The sequence below is a fragment of the Cyphomyrmex costatus genome, unplaced genomic scaffold (assembly GCF_001594065.2).
Source record: "Cyphomyrmex costatus isolate MS0001 unplaced genomic scaffold, Ccosl1.0 scaffold149, whole genome shotgun sequence".
NCBI classification, from domain to species: domain Eukaryota; kingdom Metazoa; phylum Arthropoda; class Insecta; order Hymenoptera; family Formicidae; genus Cyphomyrmex; species Cyphomyrmex costatus.
Genome location: NW_017275488.1, coordinates 288,436 through 312,875, shown reverse-complemented (window position 1 = coordinate 312,875; position 24,440 = coordinate 288,436). Strand labels below are relative to the sequence as shown.

At 34.5% G+C, this 24,440-nt stretch overlaps 5 protein-coding genes across 8 annotated transcripts; 2 read left to right on the top strand and 3 right to left on the bottom strand.

Annotated features, from left to right (window-relative positions):
* Positions 1–606: 606 nt before the first annotated feature.
* On the bottom strand, positions 607–4,164 carry LOC108783350 (uncharacterized). The gene is made up of 6 exons (XM_018551896.1): positions 4,104–4,164; positions 2,011–2,147; positions 1,691–1,846; positions 1,317–1,578; positions 1,132–1,247; positions 607–719 (listed from the first exon to the last, which is right to left on the bottom strand). Exons 1-6 carry the CDS (start codon positions 4,162–4,164, stop codon positions 690–692), a joined length of 762 nt encoding a protein of 253 aa, XP_018407398.1. The 3' UTR covers positions 607–689.
* A 3,188-nt stretch (positions 4,165–7,352) lies between these two features.
* Positions 7,353–8,846, bottom strand: cN-IIIB (cytosolic 5'-nucleotidase IIIB). Its single transcript, XM_018551895.1, has 5 exons — positions 8,664–8,846; positions 8,491–8,589; positions 8,336–8,405; positions 7,558–8,141; positions 7,353–7,492 (listed from the first exon to the last, which is right to left on the bottom strand). The coding sequence occupies exons 1-5, from the start codon at positions 8,844–8,846 to the stop codon at positions 7,391–7,393; spliced, it is 1,038 nt and encodes a 345-aa protein (XP_018407397.1). The 3' UTR covers positions 7,353–7,390.
* Positions 8,847–12,057: 3,211 nt separating this feature from the next.
* vib (phosphatidylinositol transfer protein vib) lies at positions 12,058–14,625 on the top strand. The gene is made up of 6 exons (XM_018551939.1): positions 12,058–12,176; positions 12,910–12,940; positions 13,545–13,808; positions 13,881–13,958; positions 14,022–14,402; positions 14,547–14,625. The coding sequence occupies exons 1-6, from the start codon at positions 12,160–12,162 to the stop codon at positions 14,589–14,591; spliced, it is 816 nt and encodes a 271-aa protein (XP_018407441.1). The 5' UTR covers positions 12,058–12,159; the 3' UTR covers positions 14,592–14,625.
* Positions 14,100–19,373, bottom strand: Arc42 (Activator-recruited cofactor subunit 42). 3 transcript variants are annotated; one of them, XR_001941018.1, is made up of 7 exons: positions 19,236–19,373; positions 19,060–19,162; positions 18,284–18,951; positions 17,971–18,194; positions 17,005–17,236; positions 14,665–14,724; positions 14,124–14,166 (listed from the first exon to the last, which is right to left on the bottom strand). XR_001941018.1 is itself a non-coding variant. In XM_018551938.1 (6 exons), the coding sequence occupies exons 1-5, from the start codon at positions 19,261–19,263 to the stop codon at positions 17,024–17,026; spliced, it is 1,236 nt and encodes a 411-aa protein (XP_018407440.1). In that variant the 5' UTR covers positions 19,264–19,373; the 3' UTR covers positions 14,100–14,166; positions 17,005–17,023. The 3 variants fall into 3 exon arrangements, 2 of the variants coding, with proteins under 2 accessions (XP_018407440.1, XP_018407439.1); XM_018551938.1 differs by lacking the exon at positions 14,665–14,724 and having other exon boundaries at positions 14,100–14,166; XM_018551937.1 differs by lacking the exons at positions 14,124–14,166; positions 14,665–14,724 and having other exon boundaries at positions 16,933–17,236.
* Positions 19,374–20,150: 777 nt separating this feature from the next.
* Positions 20,151–23,118, top strand: LOC108783363 (uncharacterized). Of its 2 annotated transcripts, none has more exons than XR_001941017.1 (5): positions 20,151–20,388; positions 20,681–20,984; positions 21,126–21,287; positions 21,489–21,993; positions 22,856–22,934. XR_001941017.1 is itself a non-coding variant. In XM_018551910.1 (5 exons), the coding sequence occupies exons 1-5, from the start codon at positions 20,273–20,275 to the stop codon at positions 22,954–22,956; spliced, it is 1,089 nt and encodes a 362-aa protein (XP_018407412.1). In that variant the 5' UTR covers positions 20,151–20,272; the 3' UTR covers positions 22,957–23,118. The 2 variants fall into 2 exon arrangements, 1 of the variants encoding a protein (XP_018407412.1); XM_018551910.1 differs by having other exon boundaries at positions 21,489–21,894; positions 22,856–23,118.
* Positions 23,119–24,440: the final 1,322 nt, after the last annotated feature.

Below are 24,440 nucleotides of genomic sequence, written 5' to 3'. Positions count from 1 at the left end.
TAAACTCGTGTCTCCTTGCGGACAATAAAGAGTCTCTACTTGCAGGTACAGATTCTATAATAAGAGTTTGAGGTTTTGTGCAAAAATTCGCGAAGGCGCTGATCGTGTGCTGCAAGCCGACCGGAATTCGTATCTTTCGTTACGTATGGCTTGTATTGTGTCTGACACTTAACTTTAAAAAAACAATAATAAAAAGTTATTAGTTACTGATAAAATGTAACTAAATAAAGTTAAAAAGTTAGGAGTCTAAAATGTAACTAACTTAACTGTTAAGTTAAGATTAATTAACTTTTTAACTTAACTTTTAACTTTTTAATTTAGCACTACCCAACTCTGATAATTATATATATGATATACAATATACATTTTGAATTAAAGTATATTGAATAAACTTAAATAAATTATTAAATATAGTATATAAAATATATTATACAAGAAAAATGAAACAATAATTTATGTATTTAGTATATTAAGAAACATCTTTTTTTTAAAAGCAGTTTTTTTCATTTTGTCAAGCATCTCAGGTGTCATTTTAGATTGCGTACGACTTATTAGATATTCACAGACCTCATTGTCACATAAATCCAATATTTCCACAATCTGTTCGCTGGTACAAGATTTAATAATACGTAACCAGTATTTCATCATCATATTTAAAACGCTGTTTGTCACTACCATTTCGTCGGAATTTACTTGCATCTTTTTTTCCTCATCTGTTTCTAAAATTAATACATATGTTGTCAGACGAAATTGATAATTGTATGTACATTGTTATAATGTAAAAAAATTAAATTACCTACCCATTCTAAGGGAGAAAATTAGAATCACAATAATACAATCTATTCTTATTGGGATATTTACATCGCAATAACGGAAACATAATAATATGCGCATAGCACGGTAAATTATAAAATGTTGCTGAAGTCGATATACATTGTGTAAGTGGATATTAATTGACTTCTTATACGGTTCCAATATCCTGTACATAATATCCATCAACTTCAAAAACTTTTCGTCATTCTCATAGTCCTCAAACGTAAGTAAACCAGTCTTCATTACACCAATTAGCACTTCCAGCCAATGTTCGATGAATTTTAATTCGGAGAAAGTCGTTTTTCCCTCTGGTATTACCTGTACGAATGATTCCAACAGGGCAGAAAACAAGTCGTCTATCTTAAACAGTTTCTCCAACAGACTTATCTCAGATATAGATTGAAGCAAATTCATTGTGTCTCTTAATAAGTCATCTGCAATAAAGATTTTAAGATTACATTAACTAGGTTTCTTCTACAATATAATATAGTGCATTAGCATACCATTAGTTGAACTCTTTAATATAAAAGTTATAGTAGCTCCAAAAAATTCATATTCCGTAAGATGAGCTATCCAATTCGATTGAGGATTTTGCTGGATTTTCAATGCAATTAATATTAAAATGTTGATAAGTTGAATCAATATTGACGAGTCGCTAGATTCTAGATAGCTCAGAATTTGTATAACTAATTCATGGTCGCATCCTATTGTATCAATAGCTTTATCATTTCGGCATATATTGCGAATGACAGTTAAGACTAGTTCCTAAAAATATATTTTGATATTGAGAGAGAGAGAGAGAGAGAGATATGATCAAAAATTGTTGTTAAAGTAGAACTACATCAAAAACGTCATGATAAAAATAAATAAATCCTACAGTGGATTCTGATTCGTCAGAAATCGCCAGTAAGTGCTTTATTATCTGAAGAAAATCCTGTGACAAAAGATACGACAATACTTCTCCATCCAACAATAAATGCGATAAAGTATCAAGCTCATCCATTACTTCTTCTGTCCAGCCATTTTCGTCAACCTGAAATAAGTTATATTATTTTTATCTTTTATTATGGACACCATGCTAAGGATACATTCCCTTTATATCCTCATATATATTTTAGACATTGCTCACACTATTTCCTCTACAGTGTGAGACCTGTATTATAAATAATTATCAGGATAATTTTTATAAGAAATTACCTTAAGTAAAGACATCAAAGTATTGATTATCCATTTGCTACTGCAGAGGTTGTTACCCACAGCATCGCCTTTTAATATTTCTAACTCCTCTTTACTAACATCCTGTGAATCTATCATTCCAGAAGTTCTGTGTGTACCTTTAACATTTTTATATAATTTGCAAATGAATGATACCAAACTTATCGTTTGCATGTACGTAAAAATATAAAATTTAGTAATTCTACACATAAATAAGTATAAATGATATTTTAGGTTAGATTTTAGGAATCAAATTGTTATAATTTTACTAATTACCTCAGTACGAAACAGTTATGAAAAAAGAATCGAAGTATTTTGCACGAGAAGAGATCGTCAATTTTCGATAATATTAAAGTTTTAATTGAAATTACAATACTATACATAGACTTAACAAACTAATTTGTTAAGTCTATGATACTATTAAAGTATACACATACTGTTGTAAAATGTAAGAGAATGAGCGAGTTCAAGCCGGCAAAGCGGCTAGATACGCTTAAGCCCAAGACACAATGCGAATTGCGAGAGAATAGCGATAGCGATAAGTTTCAACTTATCAGAAATCGAATACACCGGAATACACATTTTTGATAGATTCAACTCGTTATCGCTATTCTCTCGCACCAGTCGCACCTCGCATTGGGCTTAAGCTTGCCGAGCGATCGAGTATGATTGGTTGGATCGTTGGATCTATAAGTAATAACCAATTATGTTCAATCGCTCGGCAAACGTACTACCTAGCTGTTTTGCTGTCTTGAATTCGCCCAATGATTCGTTCACCCGATGTACGAATTGTACCATTTTAATCACTAAACTATATATACACTGGAATAGGCATCGAGGAAAATTCGTGGCCGTTTTTGATCAGCCGCCATTTTGGCTGGGTCAGATAACTGAGCGAATCAGAAGCGTTCGCGCGCGCGTTGCGATCGATATAACTTACCGAAAAGACTGAAGGACAAGCTGAAGCTTTTAATATATGGCTGCTTACTGTAGTAACGTAATCACTTTTAAGGAAATGGTTGGGTGTACTTCCGATTAGGTCCCACCCCCGATTTCAACGGAACTAGAGTATATTTACGTATTTTGATGCGCTGATTACGAATATGACCATGAAAATTGGCGACAAGGTCATTTTCAAGGTCAAAACTGAAAAAAAAAACGCGTTTTTTTCTGTTTTTCGCATTTATTTTCAAAAATACAAATCGAATGAAAAAATGTTTCAAACAAAAAAGATAGAGGATCAAATTCTCTACAAAAGAGGGTATATGCATTTTTTTTGTAGTATCAACGGTAATGCCGTAAATGAAGGATGAACATGGGAATAATCGGCTTGGCGTGTCCCATTTCAAACCTAACCCATTCAGTGGTGTGAGATAGCTCTCGTTTCGCGTAGAAAGTGGAAATCCACGTGCAATAGTACAGGCATGTGACTTTCTATGCGAAAAGTCGAAAACACTTCCATGATTGTACTGTTGCACGTGGGTTTCGACTTTCTACGCGAAACGAGAGCTATCTCACACCACTAAATGGGTTGGGTTTACAAAAAAATGCATATACCCTTTTTTGTAGACAATTTGATCCTCTATCTTTTTTGTTTGAAACATTTTTTCATCCGATTTGTATTTTTGAAAATAAATGCGAAAAACAGAAAAAAAACGCGTTTTTTCAGTTTTGACCTTGAAAATGACCTTGTCGCCAATTTTCATGGTCATATTCGTAATCAGCGCATCAAAATACGTAAATATACGCTAGTACCGTTGAAATCGGGGGTGGGACCTAATCGGAAGTTTATCCAATGGTTTGAACACAAAACAGATTGTTTATTCTGTTTGAATCTTTCACGTTCACAGTTATGTTTTTCCAAATACGCATGAATTTGATCAATCCACGATTGATATAGATTTTGGTCTCTAAATAATGGAAATCTAGATGGACGTGAATGGTATATAAACAAAAATGTCACTTCAATTTTTTTTATATATTAGTACATTCAATAAAATAACTTTAATAACACTTCATATTCTACATCGTTAACACATACGCAGGAATTGATATATTTATTAAAAAATTCTTACCTATGAAATGAAAGGCCCTTTTTACTTCTCTGCTTACACCCAAGCACAGTGCACACAGCATTTCATGTTGATGCTTTGTATAGACACGCGATTTTATAATCCTTTAAAAATAACCTCACACACAATAATCTTGCTGATATTTGCACACAGAACATACATAAAGAATTTGCGTCTTAAGTCTGTGGTCAAAGTTTCGCTACAAAATGCTTTGAAGCATTTGATGGATCAACCAGAGGATAGAATTTTACAAATTAATCAATTAAAAAACGCTTTAAAGTTTAAAGCATTTATAGCATTGCATTGACCATACCTTTGCTAAACAACTCTCGTAATCGTAAATGCGCATGAGCATCTGAAAGCTTCTGATTCGCTCAATTATCTGACCCAGCCAAAATGGCTGATCGAAACCGACTACGATTTTCTATGCCTCACAACGGAGATGCCCATTCCAGTGTATATATAGTTCAGTGATTTTAATGCGCTATATTATTGCCTATTATTGCTTATAATGCCTATTATTAGTCCTACTTGATCCGGTCTTGCGGTTATTTTATTTTTAACAATATTGCAATCATTTGAATTTTGAATAATAAATCAGGCATGATCTTTTATACTAATCTAACATTTGGTTGTAAATTCCTGTCCTTGTGAAAAATAAAACAATTTTATAAGGAAATAAAAAAAAACAAATAGAAAAAATATAATAGGAACACAATCAATGAAAAATTACCTTTAAAACCGTAATCACACTACGGGTTGCGCGCTCTGTTGCGATTGAGATTACGGTTGGAAACTAATCAATCAGAGCAGAGCATGCTCTAGTGTCATTAGTAGTGTGATTACGGCTTTAGGGGATCCTTAATAGGCCTTCTACAATAAGCCATTACCTAAGTTTTAAGTTTAAGTCATAAGAAATTGACCACTCACAGTCGATTATTCTTCTCGTATTCGATTGTGATTGGTAAATTTCTTATGATTTAACTCTTAAAACTTAAGTAATGGCTTATTGTAGAAGGCCCATAAGACATCTTATATACAGACGATTACGTGTCATTGACACGCTATCGAAAGATATGGCAATAATGTACATACATAAACACGTCATACGCCGATACGCCAAAGTTTGTGCGTTATTTACGTCTACAACTTAAGTATGTCGTAAAATGTTACGGCAGTGTTTGTGCTCACACCCTAATGGACCTTCTACAATAAGTCATAAGTCACAAATCATAAGTCATAAAAGCTAGAAATGGACCAATCACAGTCGTCAATTTTTAGTTTCTTACTTCCGATTTATTAGTGACCCTCTAATAAGAGTTTAAATGTCGGACCAATCACAAACCGGGGAGAAGGTGGCCAGACTCTTATTAGAGGGTCACTACGATTTATGACTTATGGCTTATTGTAGAAAGCCCTCCAATCACAGTCGTCAATTTTTAGTTTCTTACTTCCGATTTATGACTTATGGTTTATTGTAGAAAGCCCATAAAACAAATGTTGTTACGACGTGCAACGACGTAACAGCTCTAGAGCGCCATATTGGACTAAAAAATGGTAAAGAAGAACTCAATTTTGAAATTTTTTATCGTTTTCAACATAGATTCTACCTCACAAACACGTATTAATGCGTATACTTTAATTCTGTAAAAGGATTTTCGAATCTGTGAATGACAAAAAAAGTACTTACGATACAAAAATTATACGATTTAGTCGGTAATACAGGAGGCTTTAGGATCCCCTTAAAGGTGCCTACAGACCAGAGCGGCGAGCGATAGCCAATGAGAGCCATGCTTTTACGCAAAAGCATGGCTCTCATGGGCTATTGCCGCTTCACCGCTGCGCCGCTCTGGTCTGTAGGCTCCTTAACAGTCGAGTTGAATCTGAGGTATTATTATAATTTCGTGTGAATTTATATATTACGTATGTAATCTTTTAAATCGCTCGCCAAACAATTTTCTGTTTCGAAACACTACAAAATTACCGCAATAATATCATTAGTTAAATTATCTACCAATTTAATCAATTTGATGTTCGGCGCGCGGTTTAAAAGACTACATACGTAATATATAAATTCACACGAAATTATAATAGCACCTAAAATCAAGCACAACCGTTAAAGGCAATTTCTCATTGGTTGTGTTTCTCACATGTATGGTCCTATAAGAGAGAGAGAGAGAGATTTAGAAATATCAAATAAATTTATAAAAAAAGGTATCAAACAAATTTTTAAATCTTATTTTCAAAGGACGAGGACTATGAATTCCTTACCAATCTTTTCCATAATTTAAGTTTTTTCTAAACATTTAATTTTCAACATTTTACATTATCTTCTGATTGTTTAACATTAAGTCTAGTTAAATATTAAAACTGATTTATGTATAGACATATTACTATCTTATTATTTAAAATTCATTCTTTTTTCTGATATATAATAAAATTATTTTAAAATATTAGCAACAGATATTGTATATACTTAGTAAAAATACTTGATAAAAATACATTTTTATTTCATATTTAGATATCGACAGTTAAAGAATGCATCGCTTATTTGTTAATACAACGCAAAAAAGAACATTTTCCAAAGAATGTTTTAATTTCAATGTTTTCAATCATTAAAATTTTGTAATATATGAATTTTTGAAATGCAATTTTGATACAATCATTGTTTGTACAGGAATAAAAGTATATTCTTTGAAAGTATATTATATTTTAAAGTATGTATATATTTTTTCTTCTTTTTAAATTTCCATATTCTTTTTGTGCAAATGACATTTTTATATTTATACCATTATTGTAGCAAATAAGCAACATAATGTTAAATTTTCATGAGTTTGTAAATTCAATAAGCATTACATGATAAATATTATAGTCAAGAGTTTGTAACATTCACATATATAATACATAGATTTATAAAATTTATAAATATTATGTTTCTCAACTTTTCGGCTTTATATAAGTTAAAAATTAATTTATTTAAAACACACACCTTCAAAATATATTTTTTACCAACGAGAAGAGCGTAATAATTTATTACTTATACGCGTTACATACACACACAGATCCATTATCATTAAAAATATATTAGAAAATATATTTAATTTTAAGATATGTTAATTATGAAATAAATTGTTCTCTGTATTTTGAATTACAGAGCGATCATGTATGCGTGATGTTTACATCTTGTATATGATGTCACACTTTGTAAATATAAATGTGTACATATACAAGCAGATGAAAGAGAGTATTGGTATTTAACATTATTTTATATTATGGTAATACAAACAGTATTACAGGATATTTTGTAGAATCTCTATCGGCACTTGCATTGTTTGATCGTCGACAAGAACAATATCAAAGTTTTCCATATATGAATTTAAGCTAGCCTCCACCTAGGGAACAAAAGAAATTAGTGGTTATACCAAATATTTTACAATCGACCAATGCAAGTACTTACATGCTCGTAAAGGAATCCAATTTTCAGGACTGCCTTAGTGTCTTCTATTCCGTCTACCATGTTAGCATCACCAATTGTGTCACCCATTAGCAATATATTCGGTCTTTTTTGAAACACCTTCAGATAATTTTTTTCCATTGCACACTCATTCTTGTTATATACATGTATGGGCATGTCGTTCTTAAATCCATCCAATTGATTTCCATTATACTTGAGAAAGTTGGAGAATATTTTTACATTATCAAAGAGAGCATTATGGTATCTCAACACAGCTTCCACTATGTCTCCCAAACCAGCGCTAAATATAATAACTGGCACTTCCACGTTGTACAGCTTTTCAAAAAATTCTTCTGTACCATCGCGCAATATGTTGTCAAATGTTTGAGCTACTTCCTCTAATTCATGAGGATCAAACTCAATGCCTTTCAGTAAATTTTGTGCAGCATTCATCCAATCACGCATAGCATTTGCTTTTTTATTCACAGGCATTTCTGGGTCTATCTCTATAGGTCTGTATTTGTCGTATAAATCTTTAGCTTTGTCCAAATATTGTTGTGGTAATTGCTTGCATTTTCTGAACATACCTAAAATTTAATTTTAATGTTAAGTTATCACATAGTTTAATAGAAATTGATTAATCATGATAAATATGTGTTTAAATCTTAATTCTAGGTAATTTGCAAACTTAAGGAAAATCATAAATGCAAATTTATAAATTCATGATAAGAGACCAACTTTCTCTACTTTTTTAACACAATAAATTAAATTATTTACTTACCAAAGCTACTGAGTACATGTCTGCCGTCTATGTGTTGCTTTGTAATGGTTAAGTCGAAATCCGTGACTATCTGCACAGATATAACTGTAGATCAATCAAACGCCGAATCAAAAGCTTAATACTTACAAGAACTAAATGAAAATAGGAGTACGTACCTGTAGATTATTTACGCCACCTTGCCGAAATGCATTTATCGTTTTCAGAACCGTGACCTCGTCCCTGACGTAAACATGTTTTGACTTCAAAACGGCAAACTGCAAATGAAGAATATATTTCGCAATGTCGCTCGAAAAACAGACCACGTCATTGATGGGAGCGACTTGCTCACCTTGTCGATTGTCAGTTCGTTGCTCATCGTTGTTGGTGGCGAGGAGTCACAGGCAGATTCCAAAAATCCGAAACAACCGGACACTCGCAACTTCTTCGTGCTGAGTGCCAACTGCCAACGTGCGCTGCACGTTGCTGCGAAACCTGCCAACCAACCACGATGGAGTGCGCATGCCAAGCCCATCGCTCGTATACTGCGTGTATTTCGTAATACACATTTCTTTTTTTGTCGAACCATTCGATTTTATTTTATGCGAATCGAGATTGTGATGCCTGCCTATAGAAACAAAAATTTATCTAATGGATTTCTGATTAAACAATTTTTAATTTACGAACTCGTAAAGATTGTACAAGAAATATATAAACTACAAGTTAAATATACACATTATAAAATTTAAAAAATTAACAGCAAATTAGGTGTCGAAAGGAAGAGAACGAGGCGGAAGATCTTTTATTATGTCTGAAGGTAACAAGTTAAATAAAAAGGATAAGGTCAAACTTAATGGAATGACATAATAGTGGAAAAGTATAAGAAATTGTGATAAACGAAATCAGAATGAAATTCCAAATTTAAATTTAAAATATTTATGTTTACGTTTTCTCGAGTTGATTTGTTAAAAGAGAAGAAAGTGAAATTCGGACGATCGAATGTTTTAACAAGGCTTTATTAATTTATAGGTTTTAATTTATTTGATCTTTTTGTAATTATAGAATTAATTTGTCGGCATTTTATACTTTATAATTATGTTGATTGCGATCGCCTAAATTAAATAGTTTAAAACGATATAAATGCAATTCGAAACGCAATTGGACGATTATAGAGTTAAGAAATATCTGCACTTCGAAGTTTTAGAAATTTCTAATAATTAATATACAGATAAACTTTAATCTTGCTTTGTTATCTTTTCCTAATTTTAACAATTATAAAGATAAAGAATAGAAATCACACTAGATAAAGTGTGTACATCGATTGAAATGAATAATAAAAAAGATTATGTGATCACGTTTAAAGATACTTTATCAATTTTGAATGTATACTGTTGAGTAATTTTCGGTTTAAAACGGGAATTATGTAGCATAGTATAAATAAGAAAATGATAAGAATAATATTAATGAGTACCTTTTTGATCAAAATAATTGGATTTAAAATAGTTTTTCTTTCATCTTTCGCCCGTATAATAAAATTATACTGCGTGTAGGGGAGAGTGGGGCTAGTTGTAACATTTTTTGTAAAACAGGCTCAGATTTTTTATTACTTTGAAATTAATAAATTATGAATAGTTAGTTTTAAACTATGATTTCTTAGACTTAAAATATTATACACAGATGTAAAAGATATTTTTCTTTTAACTACATAATTTTAGATTTTATTATATTTCGTAGATGTTATTTTTAACCCCGGATCTGGGGTTAAAAGTAACACCATTCGGATAAGTAATAATATCAAACACTACATATAATATGTAGATACATTATTTGTTACTCAAAGGTAAATGTATAAAAACCGAGACCAAAATTACAAAAAATTGTGAAGTTTATTTACGTGTATTTTTCAATTTGCACATACGCCCGACGATGATGCGTGCGCTTCTGATTGTCATTAAACAATAAATGGTGCCACTATATAGACTTTTGTCTTTATCTATAATTTCATATCATGTTTATAACATTTTTTTATTTAAGTGTTACTACTTACCCCTGTTACTTTTAGCCCCAGTCTCCCCTACTGTTTGCGTTATCTTGGATCTCCTTCTTCTTTTTCTTTATATCCTCACACGGATTTATGTTCCACTTCAGTGCATCAAATTACCATGATTTAATAGATCATGAATTCATAGTGACTAAATATCCTCGAAGACAATTAAAGGAGACTCCGCTTTTTTTATTCTTTTAGATCAATCACGTGTTATGAGTTCAAATTTGATTCTAGCGCTATATCGCTATCTTTCGATTCCATATATTGTCCACTTTCATTATCCTTTTCTTCTTTAGCAACAGAAAAAATGGGATTTCCTTGAATTTTGAAATCAGTACTCTCCAGGCATTGATTCTGTATCGACTTTTCTATTTTCGATTAGAAAAATGTATAATAAAAAGTGCGAGAATTTTTTTCATTTGAGTTTATAAAAAAATTTTGATCTCTGACCTAAAGAAAAGGGAATGGTTCAGAATGCATATAAACCTTTTAATAAATATTCTATTGATTTCACGAAGGTGGTGAATGAGTATAACATTATTTACTGAAAATGAACAAAATATTAATATTAATACGAACATAATTAAATGAATGGAAAACAACTCCACAAATAGACAAGAACCGCAAAAAGAAAAGAAAGAAATGCAGAGAGAAAGAAAATTAATTTAATACAAAAAATCAATTAAAATTTAAAAATAAAAAAGAATGTTTATTAAGAATATCGTAATTTTTTATATAGATTTCGAACATTTTGATTGATTACTTCATCCTCTATTATGATTTTTTCCATTCTGTTTTTCCTACATGAAAACTCTCAAATTTCTGAAAATTCGCCCTTCATGAGCATCAGGACATCCAACGTAATTCCTCCAAGAAGGCGTGGAAACCTAAAATTCCTAAAACCTATTTTTCTTCCCACACCCCCCAAGACTGAACTTTTTGCACAGTTTCTTCTTTTTCTTTTCATATTGAAAAGAGAGAAAATGACAAAAGATGAACCGTGCAAAAAGTTAAGCTTATAGGATAGGAAAAGAATAGATCTCTATTTGTTATTCGAAAACTGTTCTGCGTCAACAAAGTTTCCCGTCAAGGAAACAAAGGAAAAAGTAAACGCATGTATACATACTCGCGTAACATAATCACGAATTATAAATTATGAGCATCACATTTTTTCGATTTTCTTCTTGATTAAATTACCTCAAAAAGGTAATGCAGACATGTGGTAGCCGGCGGCGCGCGCACGCGCGCCTAACTTCTCGCGCAATGACGTCAGCGGCAAAGTTCGGACGGAAGAGGCAGGGTGGGGAAAGAGATATCGGACGGTCATCGGCGATGGCGGCGGTGACCGAATGCGGCCGAGGAGTGGCCAGCGAAGCGGAGCAGATGGGAGCAGAGGAGGGGTGCGCGGAGTCGCACACGTGTGCGCGCGCGCGCGCGCTCGCGCAAGTGTGTGTGGCTCCTTTGGCGCGGCCGTGGCGGTGCGGTTACTGGTGTGTGCGGTGCTGCTGCTGCTGGTGGTGCGGACCGTGGAGCGGCCGGAGCGGTCTGGCCCGGAGTGTGTCAGTCGGCTGGTGAGTCCTGTCGGTGTTGCTCGGTAGACGGTGTGCGGGTATATGACACTGCTGCGGCAGCGGCGAGCTGATAGCGAGCCGATAGCGCAAACCGTGAATCAGTTCGGTATAGTCGACGGGGAGCAGAGGGTGCGGTGTCGTCAGTGGATCTTGCTGTTCCATCTCATCGCCGTCGGTGGCGGCGAGTCTGTTGATTGAACACTACTGGTCCATGTGCTCCGCTGACTAAAATGCTCATCAAGGAATTGTAAGTGCAGCGCAGGACGGAGAGGGGGGGTGGAGGAAAAGGATGACAACGGCGATGATGACGGGGATCGTATGTAGCGGGGGCTGTCAGGTGCGCGCCGCGCGGCACGGATTTCCGAAATTTGCTCCCCGCCATGGCCAACGGGGGCCAGCGCAGCGAAATTTAAGACCGATCGACACTCGGAGCATGATGACTCGTGATCTTTAACGTGGCTGATGGTGGAGGAAGAGGGAAAGAGGGTTGAAGAAAAAGAGATAGAGCGAGAGGGATGGTGGCCCTTTCATCCCTCACCGCATGATTTCAGAGGTTGCACTTTCTGCACCTCTCTCTCTCTCTCTCTCTCTCTCTCTCTCTCTCTCTCTCTCTCTCTCTCTCTCTCTCTCTCTCTCTCTCTCGCGCGCGCTGAAGCTTCAAGTTACGATAGTTTCTAATCATCAGTGGCAAGTGCGAGAAAAGTGCAGCTTACCAAGAATCCCTGCTGACCTTAGACTTCTTCGGCGACGACCGTCCGTCGCAGATCGACATATGCGTTCGGTCATAAATCTCACAAATTTATTGATCAGCTTTGATTTCTCATGTAATAATTAAGATCGGCCGGGCGATACGTGCATCTTGCCGCAACGCGTCCCCTCTCCATCCTGTGATTCAAGGACTGGTTACGTTATTCGTTGATTTTCTTCTCCTTGTCTTTCAATATGTAAGACTGACATAATTTATTATTTGTCTGTTACAGCCGTGTCACTCTACCCCTCACAGTGGAAGAGGTACGTGTCTGAACTGTCGTAGGAGTCCTGCTCCTTGCAATGACTCGCTTTGATCTGTCTGGATATTAGATTGCAAAAACAGACAGTTGAAATTAATTTTATCATTGCCATGTAATCAAGAAAATTCACCAATCATCTAATTATCCTCTGTGTGGCACATGTGCCTATCTGAATACTTATATAGAGTTATCTTGCATAAACAATGATGAATTTGTAATTAGAAACCTTTTTTTATCACACAAACACAAAAGTTTATTATTATCTATTACTGTTTAAACTATTGTTTCTATTTTTTCCATTCGTTATCTATTTATCTCAAGTGATATTCAAGAGAGATACATCTTAATAATGATTATTATTTTATTTCAAATACCAATTCTAAAAATAAATTTACATTACGATGGACTTTAAATCCTTTCTTTTTTTTTTTTCTGATGAATTAAAATAGAAACTTAAACCCAAAGAATGAATAATCTCACAAAACAAGTCAAAGTACACATATAAATTATATCTACGAGAGACTCGTGGTATAAATTATATAACAACTTTAACCTACCTTGAAAGTTATCAAGAATCTATACATTATTTTTTTCTTTCTCAACAGTATCAAGTAGCTCAACTGTATTCTGTAGCAGAGGCTAGTAAAAATAATACAGGCGGTGGAGAAGGCATTGAAGTATTGAAGAATGAGCCGTTTACGGATTATCCGTTACTCGGTGGAAAATATTCATCGGGGCAATATACATATAAGATTTATCACTTAGCTAGTAAAGTGCCTGCTTTTATTCGCATTTTACTACCAAAGAACTCGCTAGAAATCCATGAAGAGGCTTGGAATGCGTATCCCTATTGTAAGACAGTTATAACTGTAAGTGTTGCGCATATATTTATACATATATACAAGATATTAAGTGTAAATATATTCGTAATTTTTCCGCAGAATCCAGGGTACATGAAGGATAATTTCGTGATTATGATAGAGTCCTTTCATATTGGCGACGTCGGCAATCAGCATAATGTAAGTATCGTCTAATTTGACGAGTTTTTTTTAGTTATTTATGTGTTTCTTTCTCACGAACAGGTTCATGAATTGCCGCCTGATAAGCTTAAGATCAGAGAGATAGTGCATATAGATATTGCCAATGATCCAATTGCAAGTGCTGATTACAAGGAGGACGAGGATCCATCTAAATTCAGGTCCCAGAAGACAGGACGAGGTCCTCTCACTGGAAAAGATTGGAAACATAATGTTCAACCTGTAATGACATGCTACAAGCTAGTCACTTGTGAATTCAAATGGTTCGGTCTGCAGACCCGTATCGAAGGATTCATTCAAAAGGCGGAACGACGCCTGTTTACCAATTTTCATAGGCAAGTGTTCTGCTGGATAGATCGTTGGTACGGTTTAACCATGGAGGATATTAGAGCAATTGAAGACAATACGAAAGAAGAATTAGACAGGGTGAGAAAAATTTTACCTTTTTTTTAATTCTTCCATTTTTAATTCAATCGATTATCTTGCTTTGCGTGAGTCTTTTACATTCGTTTGTTTTAAAATAAAAAATTTCGTCAATTTTTGAAACGTTTTTTATATCTTCAATTGCAGCAAAGACATCAAGGTGAAGTACGGGGTATGCGAGCTGATGATTGAGGCTTCGATAGCTTCTATTATGAACGGTTAAATCAATTTCCTTATACATGTCATCACAAATACAGACGCATACCTACAGATGTACACCCTATTACGCTCTGTCATAGATGATTCCACAGGATTCGGACGATTTCTGGAATTTACGTGTCTAGATTCAGTGTCTATTACAAATTACTTACAATTTTAATTTATTTTACATTTACAAGCGTTTTAGATAAATGTATCTACAGTCAAAGATTATAATGTAGTTATTATTATAAAAGAAACAGAAACAAATGGAAGGAACCAGAATCTTCTGGTTCTTTTGTTTTATGCATAATTATGAAAAGAATCTGGTTTCTGAAAACTATCATAGATAAAAACGTTATGATTACTTAAGCAGTTCGTAGTTCGATAATAATAGATATTGAAGTTCAATTAATAATCGACAAAATGCTTGCTACAAAGTATATAAAAAAAAAACAAAGGAAATAATGTGATTTAACATCGCGAATTTGATCGTAGTTTAATAGTTAAAAAATTCCACAGTTTAATATATTAATGTACAATTTAAAATCTAAATGTTGCATATTAATGATCTGTATTTCGAATTATTATTTCAACTGAAAGTGTGATGTATTAGATTATGTATTTTCGAAAGAAAGCTCGAGAGTATTTTCTCAATTCTACGAAGGTGAATATATTATGATCAGAAAGATCAATTTGAAAAATTCTAAGGATCTTAAATGTATATCTATAGTTATTTCATGGGATCTCTCTATGATCCCGAGGCAAGGTACTACGGTAGATTTCAATCTATAATGTTCCTCTGTTCTTTCATTCCGTTCGTTATCGACGAGCGCGAGATGTGTATACATATGTACCTATTCCCTACCCTAAAGAGTTAGGACCAAACTGATGGATTTTTTAATTATACTGCGATGCTAACAATAATGTTATTAACATACTACACTCTAAATTGTTTACTGAGAACGGGGAGATGATGTATTCTAATGTAAAGTGCTCACACTGATATACATATACACACATATGTAGAGAAACAGAGTTTAGGCTATTTCAATATTGGTGACAGCGGGTAAACAGCAAAAGAGTGCGTTATTGTGTGTATATATATATATATATATATATATATATATATATATATATATAAAGAAAGGCATACACAATGAAATTCAAACTATATATATATAATGTTTCTTTTGCATTCCAATGGATCTCTTAGTACAACCGACAAAGTATTCTGGAACGCTGCTCGTAACCTGTTACAGACTATTACCATCCTTAAATTTTAAATTTGTCTTCAATAAGTATGTGAGAAAAAATATCGTGACGAAAAAAAAAGATAATTTTGTTGTCGTTCGTAACAAGAGCAAAGCTCATTATACATGAGATATTTTAAAGTTTATTTTGAAAATAATTATACTTATTTTCATTGAATCGACTCTTAGGATAAAATGAGAGTAAAGTAGTCTTTTAATGGGTTGGAATCGCAGCAGCATTCTCACCTAGTGATAGGATCTATAATTAAATATACGATTAAAGATTGAAAAACAGTAACGAGAAGTATATAATTTAACTGTCATTTGCACAAAGTAAATGTATTCTCCGTATTTTCTCGTTGGAAGGCATGTAGTTTAAGGTAGCTTTTATCTTCGTATTCATTTACGAACAGTGGTAGTCGCGACAGTGCACATAGTATTTGTACTGAATGTATCAGACACATATGAGAAAACAGAGAAACATGGGCACGTATTTATTCACCGTTTTATCGACGAGGGAAAACCGATCGAAATAAGGCACATCTGTGTCGTTCAAACAAGCTCATAACTTTAATGGAGTCCGCCTTTGTTCAACGACTACGTCATTCGTTTTGTTAGATACGAGAGTTTCACACATGTACGCGAATTTATATTACACTTGTTATCCTACGATATAATACTTATTTAAATAGATTGGCTCTAGATGTACAAGCAGGGTAGTAAAAAAATCATGGATAGTAAAAAGAATCATGGATAGATAGAAAAAAAAGAAGAGAGGAAAAAATTCCGTATCGCTGCCAAAGGGCTAATAGTGAAATACCAGTTGTGTATGTGTATATATGTATATATGCACGTGTATATGCGTTTTCTTTTCTCGCATACATACGTATATGCGTACGTGTATGTGTATGTGTGTGCGCGTGTGTGCGTATGTCTCTCGATCCAGTCAAGTATTTAGTCAAGAGTTAATAAAATTAGAAGGCATAGCATATGAAATTTATTTCGACTTTTCTCTCCATATAAAAATATAATTAATATATATATATGTGTATATATATATATACAAAATTTAATATTAGATGCAATACATACAAAACATATTTTGCTTTCTCTTTGGATATATATGAAAGAAAGATATTGAAAAATTATCTTACATGAGTGAGTCATGCGATCTTAATTGAGACCGTATTCTTTGATGAGATTCGCGGCGATCACAAGTCTCTGAATCTCCGATGTGCCTTCATAGATCTCCGTGATACGCGCATCCCTGTAATGACGTTCCGCCGGCATATCCGACACGTATCCCATTCCTCCCAGAATCTGTAAGCACTGATGAGCGCAGAACGTGGCGGTTTCTGATGCTGATAATTTGGCCATGGCAGCTTCCTAGCGAATAAGAAATTATTTTGACAGTAGATCAAGAATCAACGAGAGAGCCAGATCACAGGTGTGCAAAAATTGTATCGTGATATCAGTTTCGAACTTTATTTAATTTAAAACTGAGGAGAATGTATAACATGGATACGAAAGTTTGGCAAAAAGCATACATCGATATAAATTTTTTACATCTGCAAACTGGCACTCATTAAGTCTTCTACTTGAGATCTTATCCTTGAAAGATCTGTAGAAATTACTTTATTTGTTTCGTTTAAAATTATTTTATTGCTTTAATCTATTAATAATATTAAATCGATTAAAGCTTATGCTATCGTGCAAGCAACTTAAAAAATTTTTCTGTGCATTCATAGAAGATCGTTTACCTTATCCGATAAGATACATAAAATGTAATCAATAGAAAAATATATACAGAATAAGATTGAAATTAAATATTATATATATATATATAAGATAAGAATCCAGAGGAAATTCGCGATCATATTATCTAAAGTAAACATTCTACTAAAATGAATTAATATTCAACAATTAGGAAATAAAGACCTTAAACGATCAAGCTAGATCTTGAAGTGCTGAAATAATTCTGTGTGAATTCATATATTACATGTAGTAAAGATTTAGCTCGACCGTTTAAGATCTTTATTTCTTAATTGCTGTGTAGTTACAACGATCTTATTTGTATTGTAAATTAATATCTATTTTATATCCAAATATTTATAACACACCTTTGTATACGGTTTACCGTTATCCTTAAGCTGAGCCGCTCGCCACGTCAACAGTCTTGAACTTTCCAATTTTAGAGCCATATCAGCGATTTTTTGTTGAATCGCTTGCAGTTTGATAATCGATTGGCCGAAGGCTTGGCGTTTAGATGCATAATCCATCGCGCAATCCAAAGATGCTTGAGCTATACCTAATGCTTGTGCAGCGATTCCTATTCTGCCACTATCTACAGAGAAAATATTATATATGAATAATTATTACATATAAAAATTCACGTAACTTTTGAAATTGTAATTTAAAATGATTGTCACGTACCTAGAGCCATCATTGCGATTTTGAAGCCCATTCCTGGTTTGCCTAAAATATTATCTTGTGGTACTTCACAGTCTTCAAAGATTAAGGAGCAAGTGCTGCTACCTCGTATACCCAATTTGTCCTCTTTCTTGCCCAGACTCAGGCCTGCTGTTGGACTGTCGACTAGGATAGCGCTTATACCCTTGTGCTTCTTGGACTTGTCAGTCGTCGCAAAGAGAATTATTGTACTAGCTTCAAACGCATTTGTTATCCATGACTTGGTGCCGTTAATCGTATAAACGCTGCCGTCCGCTTTGGCAGTAGTAGATGCCGCACCGGCGTCAGATCCATTACCTGGTTCACTGAGAGCAAAACAGCCGATCTTCTCACCATTCATAAAAGGAACAATGTATTTTTCCTTCTGTTTATCAGTCCCGAATGCGTCTATAGGGCCTAAGTAGAGAGAATTTTGCACACTCATTATAACTCCAGTACTCGCACAACCTCTGGAGATTTCTTCCATGGCTATAACATAAGCCAGATAATCCAGTCCTGTTCCATCTAGTGTTTCAGGGATGCATAAACCCAAGAGACCTAACTCTCCCATCTTTTTGATTTGCTTCTTTGGAAAAAGATGCTTTTTATCAATCTCTGCTGCGATAGGTTTTAATTCTTCTTCGGCGAAATCCCTACAATTACAAATTTTTAGTAGGGATGATAAACTTTATTTGATAATTAATTATATATCTATGTCAAGTAGATAGGTGTAATTTATTGCTTATACAATATTAAAATACCTGCATGTTTTATATAACATTTTATGTGTATCTGGCAGCATAGAAAGCGAGGTAATGTATCGGTTGATACTAACAGTGCATGCACCTCTAGATATATTATTTGCTGTAATCAATATTTAATATAAAATAATCTTTATTCCCCATAATATTAGATTTAGAAAATATTTGATACCCACCAAGTAATCTCAAGCATTGCATTGCCATTGTTTTCGTACTGTCGTTGACGTTCGACTTATGGAATTGTTATAAATCGAACTTTCGAACTTTGACCAGACAGTATAAACAATTGCACACGATACGATACATTCATGTATATTTATCTGTTTTCATTTATGTGTATATAATACTATGTGTATATATAATATTATTTTTGCCAGTATTATAATTACCAGTATTATAATTAGAGAGCAGCAGAATTTCTGTCAGTTCTTGTCTGTTTAGTGTTTACTATTCTGCTACTGTTTACGTTAATGTGACAAGCCAGTTGCAGACGTGGACCAGTCGCAGATCGTTATGGAATCTACCTATCGCCAGCCGATAAAGTTGACACGTACAGAAACGAATTTAGAGTATTGAAAACGCAGCGTTGTGCCGACAATTTTTTTAATGAATGAGCAAATAGTACCATCATGTTTGTTGATAGACAAATCTAAAAATATATAGTAATTTGTATCTATAATAAAAATACATTTATCGAATACATTTAAAATACATTTTAGTTAATCTACTATTCTATCTAAATAATCGAATGTTTTAATATGAAAAAATTTTTTAAATACATACAAAATTACACGATGACGAAAATAATCATTTAATTATTAGACTACAATAAAATATTTTAAAATTTATCACTTATATATTATTTAAATTTTCTACTGACATTATTCCTTTCGTAATTTTATAAAATAGCTTCAGTAAAATCGATTTTTTCATAAAAAGCCTGCCTAAATCTATCATTTATCAAAACAAAAGGCAAAGATTCGATAAAAGTTCGGAAAAATGACGAAAATCTATCTCGGTTTTCGCGCCGTTCATGCGCCGATGGTGTCGATCAATATATCGTGCGGGTAGACACAAACGCGCGCATGCACGGTCGCGGTTCGATAGCGACGAACCCGTTTCTATCCTGCTGCGGATCCTGGAATTCTGCTTCTGCAAGGGAAGAGTGATACTATTCTTGCACGTCGGTGAAAAAAACGAAGAATCTGTCACGATGTCGAGCAGCAAATGCGTGAAGCAGCCGCGTAAGGCGTACACCAAGGAACAGCATGAAATGACGCACTCCGAGAAGCTAAGGCTGATTGATGATGAACTGAATTCCTTTTACAAGTAACACGTCATTTTTGTAAAACATGCGTGAAATTATTATTTCTCAAGTTGTATTAGATGTTTGTTTTACACTTTCGTCAATCGCATTCTTATCACCTAACTAAAAAAGAAATAACAAAAAATTAGTAATGATAATTCCAAAATTGTAAAAGCAAATAGACAATTTTCTAAATCATTTTTGTAAAAAAAAAAAATAGATTTATGGAGAAAAATTATTTTTGTAGTTACACACGATAGAGATTTTTTTTCTTCATTATTAGGACTTTTATTGTATCCAAAATTTTTTTCACAGGTACTGTCAACAGGCAGGCTTCACTGAGGAGGAAATGGACATTATATGCCAGCCACTCGTAGCGGCGATGCGTCGCTCATGGTTGCAACTTGTCTTTCGTGGCACTTTGGTGTTGATAGTATTGGGTACACTGGCATGTCTTGCAGCTCAGTTAGACTTCGTTGGTACTCATTTCACCGCCCTCAGCCGTCTGCTGCTGATAAAAGTTTTGCCGATCTGGAACTGGCAGCCGCTCTATTATGAAAATTGCATGATCAACAACCCCTTTTACAACGATTACACCATCACGGAAGAGGATTGCGTGGTACGCTTCGTATTTTCAGAATAAGAAAAATCAATCTTTGCACTTAGGAAAGAGATTTTGCTGCGATTTTTGGGATGTAATATTGTAAGAGGAGATATCAGAGATTTACGCTTAAATAATTGACAAAGAACTTTCTTGCAGACTTGCGAGGCTTTGGAGACGATTGATCGTTTATCAGACGTTCGGTATCGTAATCTAGTTGACAATTATCTAAATCGCGACGCACCAGCTATTATCACCGACGCAATGGACTCATGGGCAGTCATGAATACCGATTACTTCTGGTTTGATAATATCACCCATGTGAGTAACAGATGAATTTTGCTGCCTTATTATTATAAATGCTTAACTTCTTCAAGAATCAAATTGAAGGAAAAAATGTAGATAACTTTCACTTATCGAAAGTTGAATTGTCGAAGACAAAATTATCATAGCGCAAAGAATCAGTGTGATATTTTCAAAGACGATTCCATGTGAAGAAACATTATTTTTCGACGCAAACAGCTCTACTTGGAGAACGAGCGACTGATGGAGACGGTACCCTGCGCCCTGACCTCGAATTTGCGTACTGGTTCGTCCGATCTTGCGGCGTTTCTTCGACGCGTGCACGCCCCCGAAGTGGCCAAGTGGTTTGTCCATTGGCAGAACTGTGACATCAACGCTGTGAAGGTACTCAGAAAGTACTATCAACGTCCGTACTTCCTCTCCAGCACGGTCTCACCGGCGCATTTCAACTGGGTGCTCATGTCTTCGGACTACAACAGTCCGAGCTACAAGAAGGTCGAGCTTGACTCTGGTCTAATCGCTCTCGCTCAGCTCCGTGGCGCGACTCAGCTGCGTCTCACTCCTATAAATCCCTGCAACAGTTCGTGCCCTGAGCTGATCGCCGATCTGCATCAGGGCGAGATGCGTAAGTGCCGCGACTGAAATTGGACTGAAGTACGGAGCACCTTTAACAGCTCGCGATAAACCGGAGTGGCTGGCGTGAAAAGGCCACACAAAACTTCTAGTGAGTTGTATAATTGTTGAATTATTTATATATATTGTATAATAATATAATTACAAAATTTGTCTATTAATTTTACGTGCTGATTATAAGGTGTTCTATACTTCTGGCAAAATTATATTAGGTCTATAAATTAGTTCGGTCGGTTGTTGTGTTCAAAAATATGCATTTATTTCAAAACAGAATGAATGAACAGATTAATTATAGTATTGTCCATCGCTGGCTACTACTTTTTCCCATCTCTCGCAGGCAATTTTCGAATTCTATCTCGAAAAAATGACTCGTCTTTGGAGGGGATCATCTTTTGGAAAACGGACCGAACTAATTTCTACTCCCAATAATAACGGCGAATGAACGGAGGATTGGGCTGTAATGAATTAAGTTTCTCAATGAAAAAACTCGCTTATTATATTAATTATTATCCATTTATCGGATAATTAATCTCGCAAAACGAAGATCAGCATATATATATATATATATATATTCCCCAATCTTAATCTATAAATTTAAAACTTTAGTATTGTCTGAATATACTGTCTACTATTGCTGCGAAGAGTCGATATTTTTGAATTACTTGTATAATTTCATCTGTGATGCATGCTGTACAACTCTTCCTCGTTTTGATAGAAATTCAATTTGAACTACACTACCAAATATTTTTAATTTTACATACCTCTTAAGAATCGAAAATATTTATTTATTGAAAACTTATCTAAAGTCGGATGAGATAAAATTAGCGACGATCTTGTGAGTGCTATTAAGGTTTTACGATCTCAGATATCAAACTCACGCGTATTTTTGCGATAACAGTATCATGTTGCGACGATATTTTCTCGTAGATTAATTATTCATAATATTGCTGCAGTCGTTTTCACGAACGTGATGTGGACGCTCGAGTACGCACCGATGCGTGGCCTAGACAACATCGCCATACTCACGGAGACCGTTTGGGAGGAAGACACGTAGATTATGTCCGTATCCTGAGGAGATGATTATCGTCACGTAATAAATAATATACTTTTAGTTCCACAATACTCTTCGACGTGACAGCTATATATCAATTTGATATATATTGTATACTTATGCCCCGTTATATGACATACTAAATAAAGATTGAGCATTCTGGTTTCCGGCTGAATTATTTACTCTTCCGTTCATACTTAGAATTTGCAGTGATATCTATAAAACGGGAAAAAAAATAAAAACTTAAAAGACGAACCAATTAACGATGCAATAAAAATCGGTGCGGTAGTCCATAACGAGGTATACCAGAAGTAACAACAAACAAGATTCGTTTTTTATTAATTAATCGTTTATAATAACATTGTGTGTGTGTGTGTGTGTGTGTTTTAGTTGGGCTCTTATATCTTCTGTTTTCTCTTCATATATGTACATGTGTGTGTATTTTTATATATATACATATATATTATATATATATATATATACACATACACATACATATAGAGCAACTTTTTTCTTCTGTTGCTCTTACTTCACCTCGATTTAACAAGGAGTAAGATCGTCACGCACCGATTCATAGAAAAAACAAAGCGTAAGATTACTGAATGACAACGTAGCTGACGTTTCTCTCTCTTAGAATACTTAAGAGACGACGCGATATATTTTCTTTTTCATTTTTTTTTTTCATTTATATTGAAACATATTATATAGTCGATTTGCGCTACCTCCTGCTCCCGCTTCATGCGTCCTTAATGTCGACACGAGAGAAAGAATGACAATAATTGGCGACTAATTAATATTGTCCGGATAGCTTCGTAGCCTTCTCCTTAAACCGTCCCTCTGTCAGTCACTTTGATTCGTTATAGCGCTCTCTCCCTCCGTCAATGAAGCTTTCCTAGCGAACGAAAGTCCGCGCGTTCCCAGAACGATTGCCGTCGATCACACCGATATCCGTTTAAAATCGTATCAAGCATTGTAACTTTTCCCAATTTCGATCTCAACAAACTCCTAAAATAAATGATATTCAAAGTAGTCAAACATAATCGCTAAATTTATCGCGTTTGTCTTTCACAAGTACAATTTTTCAGCGCTCGTAGTGCTCGAGTACGAAGAATGGAGCGAATCAATGATGAAACGTTTTACTTCCGGAGAATCATATTCTTAGATAGTAAGACTTTCAAACGGACACTCGTATATCGACGCTTGTCGACCTGGGATATGTGTGTGTCTCTTGTGTACGTGTAAATGCGCGGAGGGCGGGCGTTATATTTATTCTATTCGACACCTATATAGTAGGTGAAATCAACCCAGTGCCTTATGTCTAAAGGTATCTACGAAGACCGAAAGAAACGTCCGGAAAATTGTGAAGGATTGCTAGGCGCACCTGCGTTCCTTTCAGCATTCGAGAACTCGTTCGCACGCTCGCTCACTCGCTCGTTCGTTCGCCAGTCGATTTCAGTCCTCGACGCCGATCGCTGCGATATCAAAAG